The sequence below is a fragment of the Phyllostomus hastatus genome, unplaced genomic scaffold (assembly GCF_019186645.2).
Source record: "Phyllostomus hastatus isolate PE091 unplaced genomic scaffold, TTU_PhHast_1.1 phas_contig_37, whole genome shotgun sequence".
In the NCBI taxonomy this organism is placed as follows: Eukaryota; Metazoa; Chordata; class Mammalia; order Chiroptera; family Phyllostomidae; genus Phyllostomus; species Phyllostomus hastatus.
This window is the reverse complement of record NW_025333867.1, coordinates 6423068-6439035: the sequence shown is the minus strand read 5'-3', so window position 1 is coordinate 6439035 and position 15968 is coordinate 6423068. Positions and strand designations below refer to the sequence as shown.

The window sequence follows — 15968 nt, the reverse complement described above, 5'->3', positions numbered from 1 at the left end:
ATTCCAGTCTCACTTTCTGTTATCAAGCTCATTCTTGCTGCAGGGCCACTATAGTAGTTGTTTCTTCCTGCCTAGTAGGGATCCTTTTTAAACTTTAACACAGCCAGTCTCAACTTAAGTGTCATTTCCTTAGACAAGATTTTCTGAACATATTAGCCCCCCCTCTGGTCATTTTCTAGCACATCACTATTTTACCATCATTATTTAAATATCAATAGTAATTAGAACATTTATAATTATTGATATTGTCTTATTATTCCTTGCTTATTCTCTCCCCTACCAGATGACAGCTCAATAGAATAAGAAGCTTATTTGCCTTATCAATTATTGTTATCTGCAGTGCCAAAAATGGTACTTAAGTACAAAATAAGCATTTAATAAATGTGTGTGAATGAATAACTGATTGATGTTGTACAAATATTAATATTATTGCTAGGTACCTTTGGTAAAATGTGGCTTCTCAAAGGGAAATGTTGGTTAGCAATGATTACCAAAAGTTTTCTCCTTTCCCAATGATAGATTTGCTTGTTCCTTGTAAAATCATTTGTGGTTAATTTGTTGGTCTTGGATCTAATCATGCTACAGATGTTCAGAAATGCCATCTTTTTGTGCATTGAGGCTCCGTCACTGGGGTCTGTAAAAGTAATGGGCTGTGCCCAATTTTTCTCCAATGTGTTCAACTCTCAGGGACAATGAAAAGAAAGATCTATCTTTTGCTTAACAAGGAGAAACTGAAAAGAAAATTCAACACAGTCAAAAAAAGGGAGCTTGGAGGAGAAATCCCAGAACTAAATTTTCTAAATTAAAATATTCAATTAGATTTGCCATCTCCCTAGAGTGAAATATTCTTAGTTGAGCATTTAAGTAGCATGCGAAGAGATGAGTTATGACATATTGAGATTGAGGTCAAGTAGCAGAATTGTGATATAATGTGATGACGTGCCACATATTTTCTCTTGATTTCAGTCATATTTGATAGAAAATGGTGGAAAGGTCTTTTTTTTTTAGTAATTATTCAGCTATGAGTCAGTTGGATTTTAGACATAAATGTTGGTCTAATCTGTGGAAGTCAATTGGACATATGATCAAAGACACACAGCCTGTCTTATCTTTATATCTGTATTGGACATTGATTTCTTTCTTTTTTTGAGTTCAGTATATATATTTTTCCAAATATTGCCTCATCACTTTTTTCTTCTTTTAAAATTTTGTTTATTTTTAATTATAGGTGATATACAATATTATTTTAGTTTCAGGTATACAGTCCAGTGATTAAACATTATATAACTTACTAAATGATCATCCTGATAAGTCTCGTACCCATCTGACACCATACGTACTTATTACAATGTTATTGACTATATTCCCCATGCTGTACTTTATGCCCTATTTTTAGAATGGGAAATTTTTACTTCTTAATTCCTTAACCTTTCACCCACGATTGTTTTATAACCACCAATTTGTACTTCTTAGTCTTTTTCACCTTTTTTTAACCAAGTCACTAACCATCCTCCCATATGGCAACTATCAAAATGTTCTCTGTATCTATGAATCTGTTTCTGTTCTGCGTCTTTGTTTATTTTGTTTTTTAGATTCATTTGTTGATAGATATGTGTTTGTTGACATTTTATTGCTCACATTTTTATCTTTTTTTCCTTTCTCTTGAAGAAGACCCTTTGACATTTCTTCTAATACTTGTTTGGTGGTGAAAAACTCCTTTAGCTTCTTATCTGGAAGCCTGTTATATGTACTTTTATTTTAAATGATAGCTTTTCAGAGTAGAGTAATCTTGGTTGTAGGTCCTTGCTTTTTGTCACTTTTAATATTTCTTATCACTCTTTTTTGGCCTGCAAAGTTACTGTTGAGAAATCAGCAGACAATCTTATGGGAGCTCCTTTGTAGGTAACTGCTTTTCTTTGGCACTTTTAAGATTCTTTGTCTTTAACCTTGGCCATTTCAATTATGATATGTCTTGGTGTGGTCCTTTTAGGGTTCATCTTATTTGGCAGTCTCTGTGCTTCCTGGATTTTCTTCACCAGGTTAGGGAAGTGTTCTGTTATTATTTATTTCATATAGGTTTTCAATTTCTTACACTCTCTCTTCTCCTTCTGGTATCCCCATGATGCAAATATTTGTATGCTGAAGTTGTCCAAGAGGCTCCTTATATTATCCTCATTTTTTTTGGATTCTGTTTTCTTCTTGCTGTTCTGATTGGGTGTTTTTTTTTGCTTTATTATATTCCAAATTGCTGTTTTGATTCTTGGCTTAATCTACTGTACTATGGATTCCCTGTAATTATTCTTCATTTTAGTTGGTGTATTCTTCATTTATGACTGCTTCTTTTTTATGGTTTCCATGTCCTTTTTTATGTGATTGAAGATCTCATTAATTTCATCTACTCTTCCCCTAAGTTCACTGAGAATCTTTATAACCAGTGTTTTGAACTCTGCATCTAGTAGATTGCTTGTCTCCATTTTGTTTAGTTCTTTTTCTGGAGTTTTTTTTCTGTTTTCTCACTTGGGAGATCTTTCTTTATCTCCTCATTTTGGCAGCCTTCCTATGTTTGTTTTTATATATTAGGTAGAATTGCTACATTTCTAGGCTTAGTAGTGGGCGTCCTGTAGGATCCAGTGGCACAGTTTTCCTGTTTACACAAGCTGCACTCTCCAGGTTTACCATCCCCCATGTGGATGGTGTATACTCTCCTATTGTAGTTGAACCTTGATTGTTGAAGGCATGTCAATGGGAGGTGTTTACCCTCTCCCCAGTTCTATCAGCTATGAGAACTTGCTGTGACCACTATGGAGGATCAGCTGTGCAGGGGCCTACTTCATGGAGCAGGAGTGGGTCTGGTGTTAGCTGAGTGTGTCCCTTGAGTATATCACTTATGGAGGTGGTTGGGTGGTTCTTCAGTGTGGTCTAAAGCTGTTCACCAGGTACACTGGCTTTGGGACCTCCTAGAAAGTACAGCTACCTGTGTTCTGCCTGGTATCACTGGCATGAGCTACAAAGTGATCTGCAGATGGGTGCTACTTTTGCTGGGCTTGGAGGTACCCAGGAGAGGCCAAACTTTGAGCCAAGACTAAACTTTGAACCAAGGCCCACTGCCACTATTGCAGTATCTGTGGCCACTGAGTATGAGGTATTTTGAGGCCAGATGCTGCTTGTTTAAGAGATTTTAGGACAGTCTGAAGCATGAGCCAAAGAGTCATTCATATGTAAAAACCACTGTAAACAACTTGGATGGGCCCACAAACTGGGTGCGGTGGGGTCTCAGGGGAACACCAAGGCTAGGTGAACAGTATAGCCAGGTTGATAGAGACTTAGTTGTGGCACACACCTGTCAGCTCTATGGAAGAAGGACTCAGAAAAGGAACTATAACCTCTGAGAACACTTCTGTCTAGCAGAAAGCTGACCTTCCAGCTCTTGCCCTAATGCCAGACAATTTAGTTTCTCCCCATGTGTCTCTGGTGCCTTTCAAGCTGCTGCCCAAATGCTGGAGCTCAGAGTGAGTGAGTCCGAGTAAGTATGTGTGCAGGTCTCTTTAAGAGAAATTTTGATGGGGTGGGAAAAGGGTGGTGAAGGTGGAAGAGGATATATGGGGGATAAATGGTGATGAAAAAAAAAAGAGGAGCTGCCTGGGACTCCATAAGCCCTTTATCTTAGCCACAATCCTGCTGGTTTTTATAGCTAGAAGTTATAGGACTTCTCTTCCTGGCACTAGAACTTTGGACTGGGATTCTGGTGTGGGTCTGGAACACCTGCCTCTTCAGGGGGGACCTCCAAAGCTGATATATCCCTCATGATATTTATCTACAACATGTGGGTGTGGGAAACAGCCTATTTACATTTCTATCCCACCTACCAGTCTTAATACAGCATCTTCTTCATATCCTTAGTTGTAGATACTTAGTTCAGTTCTTCTAGATTTCAGGTGGTTCTGAATGTGGTTGTTCTGTAGTTTAGTTGTTATTTTGATGCAGTTGTGGAAGGCTGCATACACAACATTTATCTACTCTGCCATCTTTACTAGAAGCTGCCCTCCTGGACATTGATTTTCAAAGTGTGGTCTGAAGAACCATGTGAATTACCATTACTCATGCTTGTTCAAATTTAGAATCCCAGGCCTCACTCAGACTTACTGATTCAAGGATAAGAATGAGGCTTGGAAAGCTGTAGTTGAATAAGTATCCTTAAATTATTCTTATACAAACTAAATTTTGGAGGTAGTCTAAGGCCTTGAGGACATCTTTGTATAATTATAGATGTTTTTCAAATAATTAAATTAGTTCTTGAGAAATCATAAAATTGTGGAGACTTTTGGTTTGAAAGATCATAGAATTGTGCCCTCATTTCAGGAAGATATTTGTTTAGAATTACTAATTTGTAAGCTATCTAGTGAATCTAGCCCTACAGCAAACTCATTCTTAAAGGATTCTGAATAATGGGGTTTCATTGTATTTTTCTTATTTGATGTCTGAACACAAAGTGAGGAATTTAAGAGAGAATAGGCCCAATACAGAAAAACATGAGGAAGAGGAGCCCTAGCTCCTCAGTTTGTGGGAATCATGAAGAGTAGTAAAAAGGGTAGAAAGGAATGACCTTGAGTCTTTTCACTATAAATCCAAGGTAGGCTGTCTGATATTGTACCTTCCCCATTCAGAAAATATAGAATGCATATCTCTGGAGTAGATTGCTGACAATCAAATTCCCTTCTACCCTCTACATCTATGTTCTGTGTGACATTGGGACAGGTCTCTTTCCTAGTTATGTCATTTGTAAAAATGGAGTTAACCCTGTGGAGGTTGTGGCTAATCTGAAAGACACAAATTTTTTTCTTAAACATTTTTTTTTGACCACGACCTGTGCAGGGTAGAATAAGATTATTGTGGTGATTGAGTTGGTAAGGATTAGTGATTTAAAAAGTACCTTGCATTTAATAAGTTGTCAATAAATGTTAACTACTGATATTGTACTAACTTTTAGGATTAAGAAACTAAAAAAATTTAAAACAGGAAACTGGAACTACTACATTTGCACATAACAGCACTGGTTCCAATGGTGTTGGAAATAAGATTTTCTTTCTATTCAGAAGCTATCATAGTGATAGCTGTTACCAGCCTTTGTTCTTGATCCCTAGGCCAAGATAAGTTTCCAAGAGTAATTATGTCCTTTTAGCCCACAGTGTAGAGACTGGGGTTGAGAGCTAATTTGCTGATTTATTTATCTTGGCTGAGGGAATGGAAAGGAAATAATGGTGCTATAAAACTCTCACTGGATAACCTAGATTACCTTGTGCTGTGGCATTAATTTCTATTCATTTGTTCATTTTAATAAAAAGATTATTTTGCTACTTTTAGTGCAATTTAAGTATATTTATTTACCTCCTTGAGTACCCTTATTCCCTATAGAATGTTGGACCTGGAAGAAACCATTTAGTTCACTTTCCATTTTCTCTACTGGCTATTTCCCGTCATCATCACTGTTGTCCCTCCGCCTGCCTCCCATCATCACCACCAGTGTTTTATAAATGGTGAAACCAAGGGTAAGAGGTGGTAGGTTACTTACTTAAGCAGTAAACTGGGATTTTACCTTATGTTTGTTTTATGCAGAAGCCCATGTTTTTAACCACTTGGATATATAGATTAGACAGGCTTAATTGAACAACTAGGATTAAAATAAGCTATGTAAAACCATTTGCAATGCATTTAGAGGAACTGCAAACAAAGAAATATCCAAACACCACTACTGTAAACTTATAACAAACAACTTAAGCATTATTCTGCTTTTCCACTTAAGCAGATATATATGAGTATTTACATGTTTCTCTCTACTGTTGGCTTTATCATTACCCTGACGAAAAACCACTAGGTTCTTGACTTTATATTTTGTGACTTAGGCACGGGGCACAGAAGCTATCTTGGCACACTAATCATGTCCATAGAACAGTTAAGATTGTACTTGAGTAAATATAGTGCAGAGCTGGTGAAGCAGCCAATATTAGCTCAGTTATTCTACAGTAACAAAGAACCCCAACATCTCAGTGCAATATAATAGAAGTTTATTTTCCACTCAAACTGCATGTTCACTTCAGGACAGTGAGATGCTCTACTCTACCCATTGTCATTCTAAGTTAAAGACTGGTTAAAAGATCACCATCTAGAGTATTATTTGTCACTGTGGCAAAGGAGAAGAAAAGAGAAATCTAAAGGATGTACAACTAACAACAAATGCTGTGGCCCAGAATTGGCACGTTATATTCACTCACCAATCATTGGCCAGAACTAGTCAAATGGACCACCCGAATACAAAGGGGCTTGAAAATGCAGTCCTACTACATGCTTAAAAGGTGAAGATCTGCAAATATTTGATGAGTAGCATTGATGACACTACCGCTGCTGAGGAGGGAGTGGAGCATTTTAACAGAACTGTCCTCACATGGTTGATTTACTTTACTAATTGGTAAACTTCACCATCAGTGTAGGAGTCAGGTAAAGAATGAACAACTGTCCTGTACATGATAGAAAAGACATCTGAGCAAGGGGCTGAATATAAGTTTCTCAAAATTAGTGTTGTATATAACACTAGTGTTTTTATTAGATAATCTGTATTTTTCAACAAAATTTTTAAAATGTTCTTTTCTGAGGTTACTGTATATTTATAACTTTTATATTATTGTTATTATTTATTTTAAATATTAAGTACTTTAAAACCCTAGAGTATCTTAGAGTTTTGAAAACTTGTAAGTCCTCTATCTATGTCCAGGCCCCACAGTATTTGTGCCTGTGCTTCTGCTTGAGAACATGTAGATTAGAAAGCATCACCTTAAAGATATTGTTCAAGGAGAAGATGCCCTGAATCTTTAGTTTTAAGGAGTAAAACCTAGGGGAAGAAAAGGGATTTTCTGACAGAGTCTGTCATAGTATTGACTGTGTGTGCATGTGTATGTGTGGGGTGGGCAGGCATTTGAAAAAATAATTTTCACCACCCTATTTAAATGTATTTATATGTTTATGAATATTAATATATATATTCAAATATATTTAAGAAATAAAACCAGAAGATTATATTGTGGTGAAGCTGCATTGCAATTTATATCGTAGATTTAAAGTAGTACTGTGATGTTAATCAAGTAAGAAACTAAGGAGCAAAAAAGTGAACCTTAAACTGAACCAAATTTTTAGAAACTTTTTGTTCAGTGCCAGAGGTAAAAATAACTGTGTGAGTAGAGTGTTTACTAAAGAGACAGGACAAAAAGCAAAAGTATTGGGCTGGCCAAAAAGTTTGTTTAGTTTTACAATGGCTCTAGTAACACTTAGTTGCTTTTAACTTCATTTGAAACAATTTTGTTAGGTTGCATTGTGCCATCTGTCACATCAGTGTGTATTCAAAAAAGAAACATCAATATTGGTGAATTTTTGTGCGGCCATTTTAATATTGAGGATAGAAAATGATACTCAACATTTTGGAGTATTACACTTTATTATTTGAAGAAAGGTAAAAATGCTACTGAAACACAAAAATAGATTTGTGCAGTGTATGGAGAAGGTGATGTGACTAATTAAACATGTCAAAAGTGGTTTGTGAAGTTTCTCAGTACTAATGACATTTTGACCAAATAATTCTTTGCTGTGGGGCTGTCTTATGCATCAGAAGATGCTTAGCAGCACCCCTGGCCTCTGCCCACTAGAAGCTGATAGCAAGAGATAGCCGATGTACTCAAAATACCCATATAATAAAGTTATTGGTGAAAATAAAAAATGTGTCTTTTATTTTATGGAAAAATCTAAATGGACTGTTTGGCCAATCCAATAGAATGTTCTACAAGTATAAAATGTTTTTATTAGATTCAGAATTTCAAGATGAGGCAATATGGATATGTGACACAGTATGACTTTTTGACAGCCAGTAATGAACGTTTCTGTAAGATATCTTAGATGACCCGTTATTTTTATCTTTTATTTTTATTGTTTTGACAATGATATGCCTAGGTATTGTTTCCTTTTTATTTTCCTCTAAGGAGTCTAAGCTCTTTGGTTTTGTGGATTGATGTCTTCCATCAATTTTGGAAAATTCTCAGTGATTATCTCTTAAAATACTTATTTTTCCTGAACCATTTTCTTGTTCTTCTTTTAGAACTTAAATTATATGTGTATAGAATTTATTATTGTCCCACAAGTCTCACATGCTCTATTCTGTTTTTGTTTTTAAAATTCTTATTGCTGCTGTGCTTCAGCTGGGATATTTCTGTTGACCTATCCTTTTCCTACTCCCTCCATTTCTACTGTTAAGCCCATTGAATCAATTTTTAAATTTTGAATATTTTTCTGTTCTAAAACATTTTAAAGTTTTTTTCCTCCTGAAATTTTCATCCCTTTCATTGATTATTTCCATGTTTTTTCTTCTTTATCCTAATTGTAACAATTTTTTAAAGTCTTTGTCTGTTAATTCTATAACTCAGTCATCTGTGGTTCAGTTTCCATTGACTGTTTCATTTTGTCTATGCATCACTGTTTTCTGTTTTTATGGATGTCTCATAGTTGTGTATTGTATGCTAGACACTGTGTATAAATGAGTTGTAAGACTGAAGTAGAAAATATTTATTTCTCCTACCCACCCACCCCCCAGAAAAGCCTGTCTCTGTCAGGCAGGTAAGAAACTGATCTCTATGATTAGAATTGACCTAAATTGGTGTTAGGTTGTAGCTCTAGTTTTAATTCATCACTGCTTTCAAAAGTTTTGAGATATAAAAGATTTCTCTTTTCAGCTGGGCTTGGTATCCAAGCCCCATGTAACTGAGATGCTGCTCTGCTTTTTAGCCCTGCATCATGATTTCTGTGCCACTGGAGCTCTCTCTTCGACTCCCAGCCTGGACCTAAGTGCTCACATGTTGCTGGGCACTGGATAAAAGTACTAAGGTTGAGAATTGGTAGTAAAGATTTTCTCTGTGTTTGGGGCTCGTATGTATCCAGTATTTCATATTATCCCAAGATTGTTAGAAGTTCAGCCAGTGTCTCCTATTACTGGCAGGCTCCCACCCAATAACAATTCTATTCTGTCAAACTGTTTCCTGGGATTCAAAGCTGCCTAGAGCTGTCCTAAGTCACATATGAAGGGCTTATTCCTGAGACTTAGTTTCCCCTAAGTTTTCTTGTGTCCTCAAATCCCCAATGGATTAATGGATATACATAATTTAAAAATTTAACTGTTTTTTCCATGTTATAGTGAATTCATGACCATGCCCATTATACCTAGAAGGAGAATCTTGAAATCTTCTGTTTTTGAAACCACTTTATTAACTTTTTCTGATTATAAAAACAATAATCATTACAAAAAAATTTCAGAGAGACCAGACAACTGAAGAATACTTCATCTGATATGCATTTTTATTTCGTAAGACTGCCCTAATCCTCTCTGAATTGCTTTAGTTTAAAAGTATTTGGTGTCCAGGTGGAAAGAATTTTGCTTTCTCTTTCAATCCTCCATGCAAAACTCAGCCTTCACAATTCTTGTTTGCTTCATGGATTCTGCTTGTTCTCCACTATCCGTTTACATACACCTTCTATGATATGGAAGATCAAATGCATCACCATTATGTTATGCAGTGAAATGCAGGTCTGCAGTGTCTTTTGCCCAGAAAGAATGCTCTTCATGGTATTCAGAAAGTGAAGATACTCTAAGGACATTATCACTTCCTACTACCAGGACTATTATAATGAGATGGCATTGGTAGTTGACTGGAAATGGATACATTTATTTTCCTTAATATATCATATTCAGTTTCAAGCTACTGAAAAATATGCATGGAAATACAACAGCATAGGACAGTTGTGGAAATATTCAGGTATGTGGAAATGGTCCTCTGAGAGGTACAATGAACCTTAGTGATCTTTTCTTGCCAGAGAGGAAAAGAGTGAGTCCCAAGCTACACATTAGGAAAAATATCTCTTCTATGCTATTCAGCAAGGGAGAGGGTACTAAAAGAACAAGTAAGGTAAAAGAGCTGTTGTCAGATAAAGCAAATTTGTTTATTTGATAACTTATGGCTCTTATCCTCTTTTTCAGTCAAGAGCAATGGCCAGATTTAGTCTTGTCGCTATATTTATATTTTTGGGACTGTCAGTGTAGTTGCATGTGACCACTTTATTTTGTAAAAGAGGTTGAAGTTCATTTTGTGCGAGAGCACTGGCTTCCTTTTTACATCATTACCAGTGAGACAGTGCTGTGTGATGTTACTTGGTGGTTTGTAGCCTTAAATTGTTTCTCATGCACAAAACGATACTGGTGTTTTATATGTTTATAGGTGAGCTTAAAACTTAATAAATTCTTCTCTTCTTTATTAAAATGAACTATAGTTTGAGTTATTTTAGAAGTGGTTGGGATAAAGGCTTAAAATAAATAATAACAGTTATATACATTTCATATGTTTATGAACATTTTAAAATATTTTATTTATTTATTTTTTAGAGAGAGGGGAAGGGAAAGAGAAAGAGAGAGAAATATCATTGTGTGGTTGCCTCTCACATGGCCCCCCCTGAAAACCTGGCCTGCAACCCAGGCCTGTGTCCTGACTAGGAATCGAACTGGTGACCCTTTGGTTCACAGCCCATGCTAAATCCACTGAGCTATACCAGTGATGGCTGTATGTGAACATTGTTATATTTACTACCCAAGTTGATGATTGCATCAACTCTGTGAGAAAGATTCTTATTATGTCTTTTTTTTTATTGATGAGGAGACTTGAATGCATAGAAACTTAGATACAAAAAGAAAAGTGACTTCCCAAAACCGTAACAAAAATGAATGATAGAGTTGGGTCAGTACTGGTCAAATTCTTATTTTATCTCTTTTGAACATATTCACTAAGAGAAGGTCATTATGAGAGGAACACTAGTTTTTACTTCTAAAAGTAGGAATAAAATAGATGAAATTAATGTATTAACATCAGCTGAGCTTTATTTTAAATGATAGTTCAAAGTAGGTTCTTGATTTTATTTTTCTTCTTCATTTAGCTTTTATTTTCTTATCACAGAGGTTATTCATAGCCAACTAGCCAAATGAAAAGTATGGCTTGATTAAGAATCTCTCTTGTCAAGTAATTTGTGCCTAATGTTTTTAGCTTTCCCATGGGCTGTTGTCGAAAATGGTAAATCTGGTTTAAATGAAACCTGATCCTGTTAATGGTTTAATAGCAGCTGCCACAGGGTTATGGCATTTTTCAACAGATGCTTCTGTTTCATTTTAAACATAAACTAAATTTTGGAATATTTACATAAATCATATAAAATATGCCTATATACTTTTGGCTAAATATATTGTTATAACAGTCTTAAACAAGTCCTTATTTTTGCCCATTTATAATTATTCATATAAGCATTTATAATTATTTTAATAGCATTAAAAATACTTAACTGTACTCTATTTAAAAAAAACATTTATATCTTACATTTTCTTAACAAATGTTTTTAAGGGCTGAGGGTAGGCTCCATCTCTGCATCTGGGAACTTGGCCAATGGCTTGGTCAATCTGATCATTACATCCATCTTTATGTCCCATTCATATTTATTTAGCACTGACAAGTTGCTCCTATAATGATGTGCATTATAGTATCAGTTGAAATAAACAGGATAGTCACAAAATTAAATAGGACACTATCTTTCATTGAAGAGCTGGACTTAATAATAGTAATTCAAGCTATCATTATGCCTAGAATTATTTTCTCTGGAGTATGATAGTCAAATTTTCAAATTTTATTTATTTATTTATTTAAATTTGTATATATTGATTTTAGAGATAGAGACAGGTAGATAGACAGACAGACAGATAGATAGATAGATAAAGATTTGATGTTCCACTTATTTATGTATTTGCTGGTGGCTGCTTGAATGTGCTCCAACCACAAAGCACTTATGTGTGGTGCATGAGAGCTACAAAGGTGAATGGCAGGCCAGGAAAACAATGATTATGACAAAATATAGAAACAGAGAATATAGAAAATAGATTCACAGAGGTACTGGTTCCAGCAAAAAGGACTGGAAAGTGTAGCATACCATGTTAGTTAATATATTATGACTTCGATTCCTAAGGATCATAAAGTACAGAATTTTGAACTGGCAAGATCAAATTCATATTTTACTGTTTGGGTCTCATTTTCATTGTTAAGATTGCTCAGTTACCTTGGGCTGGAAAGGTTATTTACATAAATACATCCAAAGGAGAGCTTTTGAGAGCAAAAAAGAGAAGTACAAACCCATCTTTTACTTAATTTTAAATTATCTATGGCATCACTGAATATGATGTGTTTCTGTATGCAAGTATCCCAATCTTTCTTTGTCTAATATCTTTTGTAGGTACTTCCTCCAAAGAAAGACGTGAAACCTGACATGGCTTTCTTATTCGAACTCTTTCTCCTTCGTGGGAAGTATGCCTGTTGTGACTGTGTTGTGGGCTGGTCAGCCTTCCCTTTATGTGATAACAACTTTGATGTCGTAGAGGGAAAATTCAAGTGTCCCCTTCTCCAAGGACATTATGACCAGAAACTCAACAACTTCAGGAAAATTGAAGATTTGATTTGTCTCGATTTGAACAACTGGCTGTGCAATCTCTATTTTCAGGTTTGCAATATGGTTTAGTAAGTAGAAAAATAATTTACAGCTTTTCCAAACCTTCTCTCTAGCCTTCAGTTTCCTTTCATGCTATTGAAAAGTTCAATAATCATAAACCCTTAAAAGAAATTATATCTTAATGCTAATTTATAGTAATGCAGATTAAACTGATGTCTGCAAAGAAGGAATAAAATTCTAGAGTTAGTGGGAATTTTAAAGATAATTTAATCCATACTCCTATGTTATGAATAGGCTAAGATGGTCACTGAAGTCCCTGATTCTCAGTTTACAGTCTTTTGCTCCTGTAGCAGATTAGTTTCTTCAACATGAAGCTACAGTTAAGGTACTTTTTTTTTTAATTGAAGGCACTTATTGAGCTTTAGTTTTGTATTGGGCATTGCTTGTTCTCACAATCTAAAGATATAAAAGATCTTGTCTCTGCCTTCCAGTTGTTTGCCATTTATTTGATGAGACAGACATGTATTTATACAAAAGATAATTAACGGTCCACATTTCCACAGCATGTGACCGGACATAATAAAGCTCCCTTTGCCATACATACATTTCAAAGCAAGCTCTTTTGTTTATCTCAAAAAACAAAAACAAAAACAAAAACAAAACAAAACAAAACCTTGGGCATACCCATTTATTTATATATATTTGGAGTCTTATTTTTATAAACAAGTCTTAGCAGGAATGCCATTGCATAAATTTATTCAAGGCAAATATCACAGAGGTACAAAACAGAAAATTATAGCACAGATTAAGTATAAAGAATTGCAACACAATTTTAGTCTATTTTTGTCTCATATGTCTAAATATGTTCATCCAGATTATGATATTTTCCCATGGTAGTTGTATCATAAAATGCTATGACATTTTCTTCCTTTTGAATATATCTACAAGGAAACCCATGTTTTTGGTAAAAAAAATGATAGTTTGATATATTTCTTGTGTGATGGCTTTTCTGTTTCTTACTTATTTTATATTTAATTAGCTAGCAATCTTTTCTTTTAGCTAATTCTGTTATAATGTTTTGCTAAAATATCTTATTTGAGTAGTCTAGGTATGCTATTAAGAAAACAACTCATATGAATCTAAAGGAACACTGGAAAATCACCCAAATATTAAAGAAAACTATAGAAAAGCCATAAAATATTTAACAAATCAGTGACTTATGTACTGTACCAAGAAATCAAGATGAAATAAAAAGGAAAATATAACCATAAAAAATGAATTTTGGTATAGTTATTGGCCAGTATGAAAGGCATCTATAAATTTTCTGTAACTTTTTCACTAATTGTACCTAAATTTCAGTGTTACATAAATTATGGCATGGCAATAGGAACACTAACTTGTTTTGTAATAAATGATTTATGCAGTGCAGGTGTTGATCATAAAGATATATAATATATATATTATATATATCTTACACTTCAGATAAAATCAAGAAGTGATGTTAAAAATTTTAGAAAGTTAAGAAAAGTAGTTGTGACTTCTGGCCAAGATGGAAGCATAGATAAACATACTGTGCCTCCTTGCACAACCAAAATAGGGACAGAAGCAGTTTAGAAACAAAAAACAACCAGTACTGACAGAAAATTGAACTGTATGGAAGACTGACAACCAAGGAGTTAAAGTAGATACATTCATTCAGACCCATAGGAGGGGTTGAGTCAGGTGGGGGGGAGGTGGCAGGGGGGTGGCAGGAGGAAGGTTGTGTGGCAAAAAGAATAATGGTTGGCAGACCCCAGGACCACAAGGCAGCAGCGGGTGGACCCAGCAAGGTGGCGGATTGTGGAGGGGTGTGGTGCACAAGGCAGCTGGTGGATTGGGCGGTCCCGCATTTGTGCACAGATAAACCAGGTGGAACTAGGAAGCAAGACAGGACCCCGGAGCAGGGAAATAAAGCCTCAATACACCAATTGAAAACATGTGTGAGGGTTGAGGTTCTGGGAGACACTCCCAGCCTCACAGGAAAGCTTACTGGAGAGACCCAAAGAGTCCTAGGATGCACACACCCAGGAATCAGCACCAGAAGGGCTCAGTTTGCTTGGGGGAAGTGGTGGAAGTGACTGAAATCCAGCAGAGAGTGGAGGAAGCACCATTGTTCCCTCTTAGACTCCTGCCCCACATACAGCATCACAACCCAGCAACTGAGTTGCCCCACCCTGATGAACACCTAAGGCTCTGCCCCTTACTATGTAACTGGTGTGTCAAGACAAAACAAAACTGCTCAAATGAAAGAACAGATCAAAACTCCAGAAAAAATACAACTAAGCAACAAAGAGATAGCCAACCAATCAGATGCACAGTTCAAAACACTGGTAATCAGGATGCTCATAGAACTGGTTGGCTATGGTTTTCATCTGGTTGCAAATCAGATGAAAAAATGAAGGCTGCACTAAGTGAAATAAAGGGAAATGTATAGGGAACCAATAGTGATGGGAAGGAAACTGGGAATCAAATCAATGGAGAGGACCAGAAGGAAGAAAGAAACATCCAATCAGAAAAGAATGAAGAAATGAGAATTAAAAAAAATGAGGAGAGGCTTAGGAATCTCCAGGACATCTTTAAACATTCCAACATCTGAATTATAGGGGTACCAGAAGGAGAAGAGGAAGAGCAACAAGTGGAAAAGTTATTCGAACAAATAATAAAGGAAAACTTCCCCAATCTGGCAAAGAAAATAGACTTCCAGGAAGTCCAGGAAGTTCAGAGAGTCCCAAAGAAGTTGGATCTAAGGGGGAACGCACCAAGGCACATCATAATTACATTAGCCAAGATTAAAATGAAGGAGAGAATCCTAGAAGCAGCAAGAGCCAAGGAGACAGTTACCTACAAAGGAGTTCCCATCAGACTGTCAGCTGATTTCTCAAAGGAGACCTTGCAGGCAAGAAGTGTCTGAAAAGAAGTATTACAAGTCACAAAGGGCAAGGACCTACATCCAAGATTGCTCTATCCAGCAAAGCTTTCATCTAGAATGGAAGGGCAGATAAAGTGCTTCCCAGATAAGGTCAAGTTAAAGGAGTTCATCATCACCACGTCCTTAATATATGAAATGTTAAAGGAACTTATCTAAGAAAAGGAAGATAAAAAACATGTACAGTAAAATGCCAGCAAACTCACAATTATTAACAACCACACCTAAAACAAAAACAAAAACAAGCTAAGCAAACAACTAAAACAGGAACAGAACCACAGAAATGGAGATCACATGGAAGATTAGCAACAGGGGAGTGGGAGGAGGAGAGACAGGGAAAAGGTACAGAGAATAAGTAGCATAGATGGTAGGTAGAAAATAGACAGGGGAGGGTAAGAATGGTATGGGAAATGTAGAAGCTAAAGAACTCATAGGTATG

The 15968-nt window shown here is 35.8% G+C and overlaps 1 protein-coding gene across 1 annotated transcript in view; it reads left to right on the top strand.

Annotated features, from left to right (window-relative positions):
- The window catches only part of LOC123820735, a 203964-nt gene that overhangs the window by 126342 nt on the left and 61654 nt on the right, over window positions 1–15968 (top strand). Inside the window, exon 8 of the mRNA XM_045841664.1 lies at window positions 12352–12615. Coding sequence (XP_045697620.1) covers window positions 12352–12615 — 264 coding nt within the window. The remainder of the gene's footprint in view (window positions 1–12351; window positions 12616–15968) is intronic.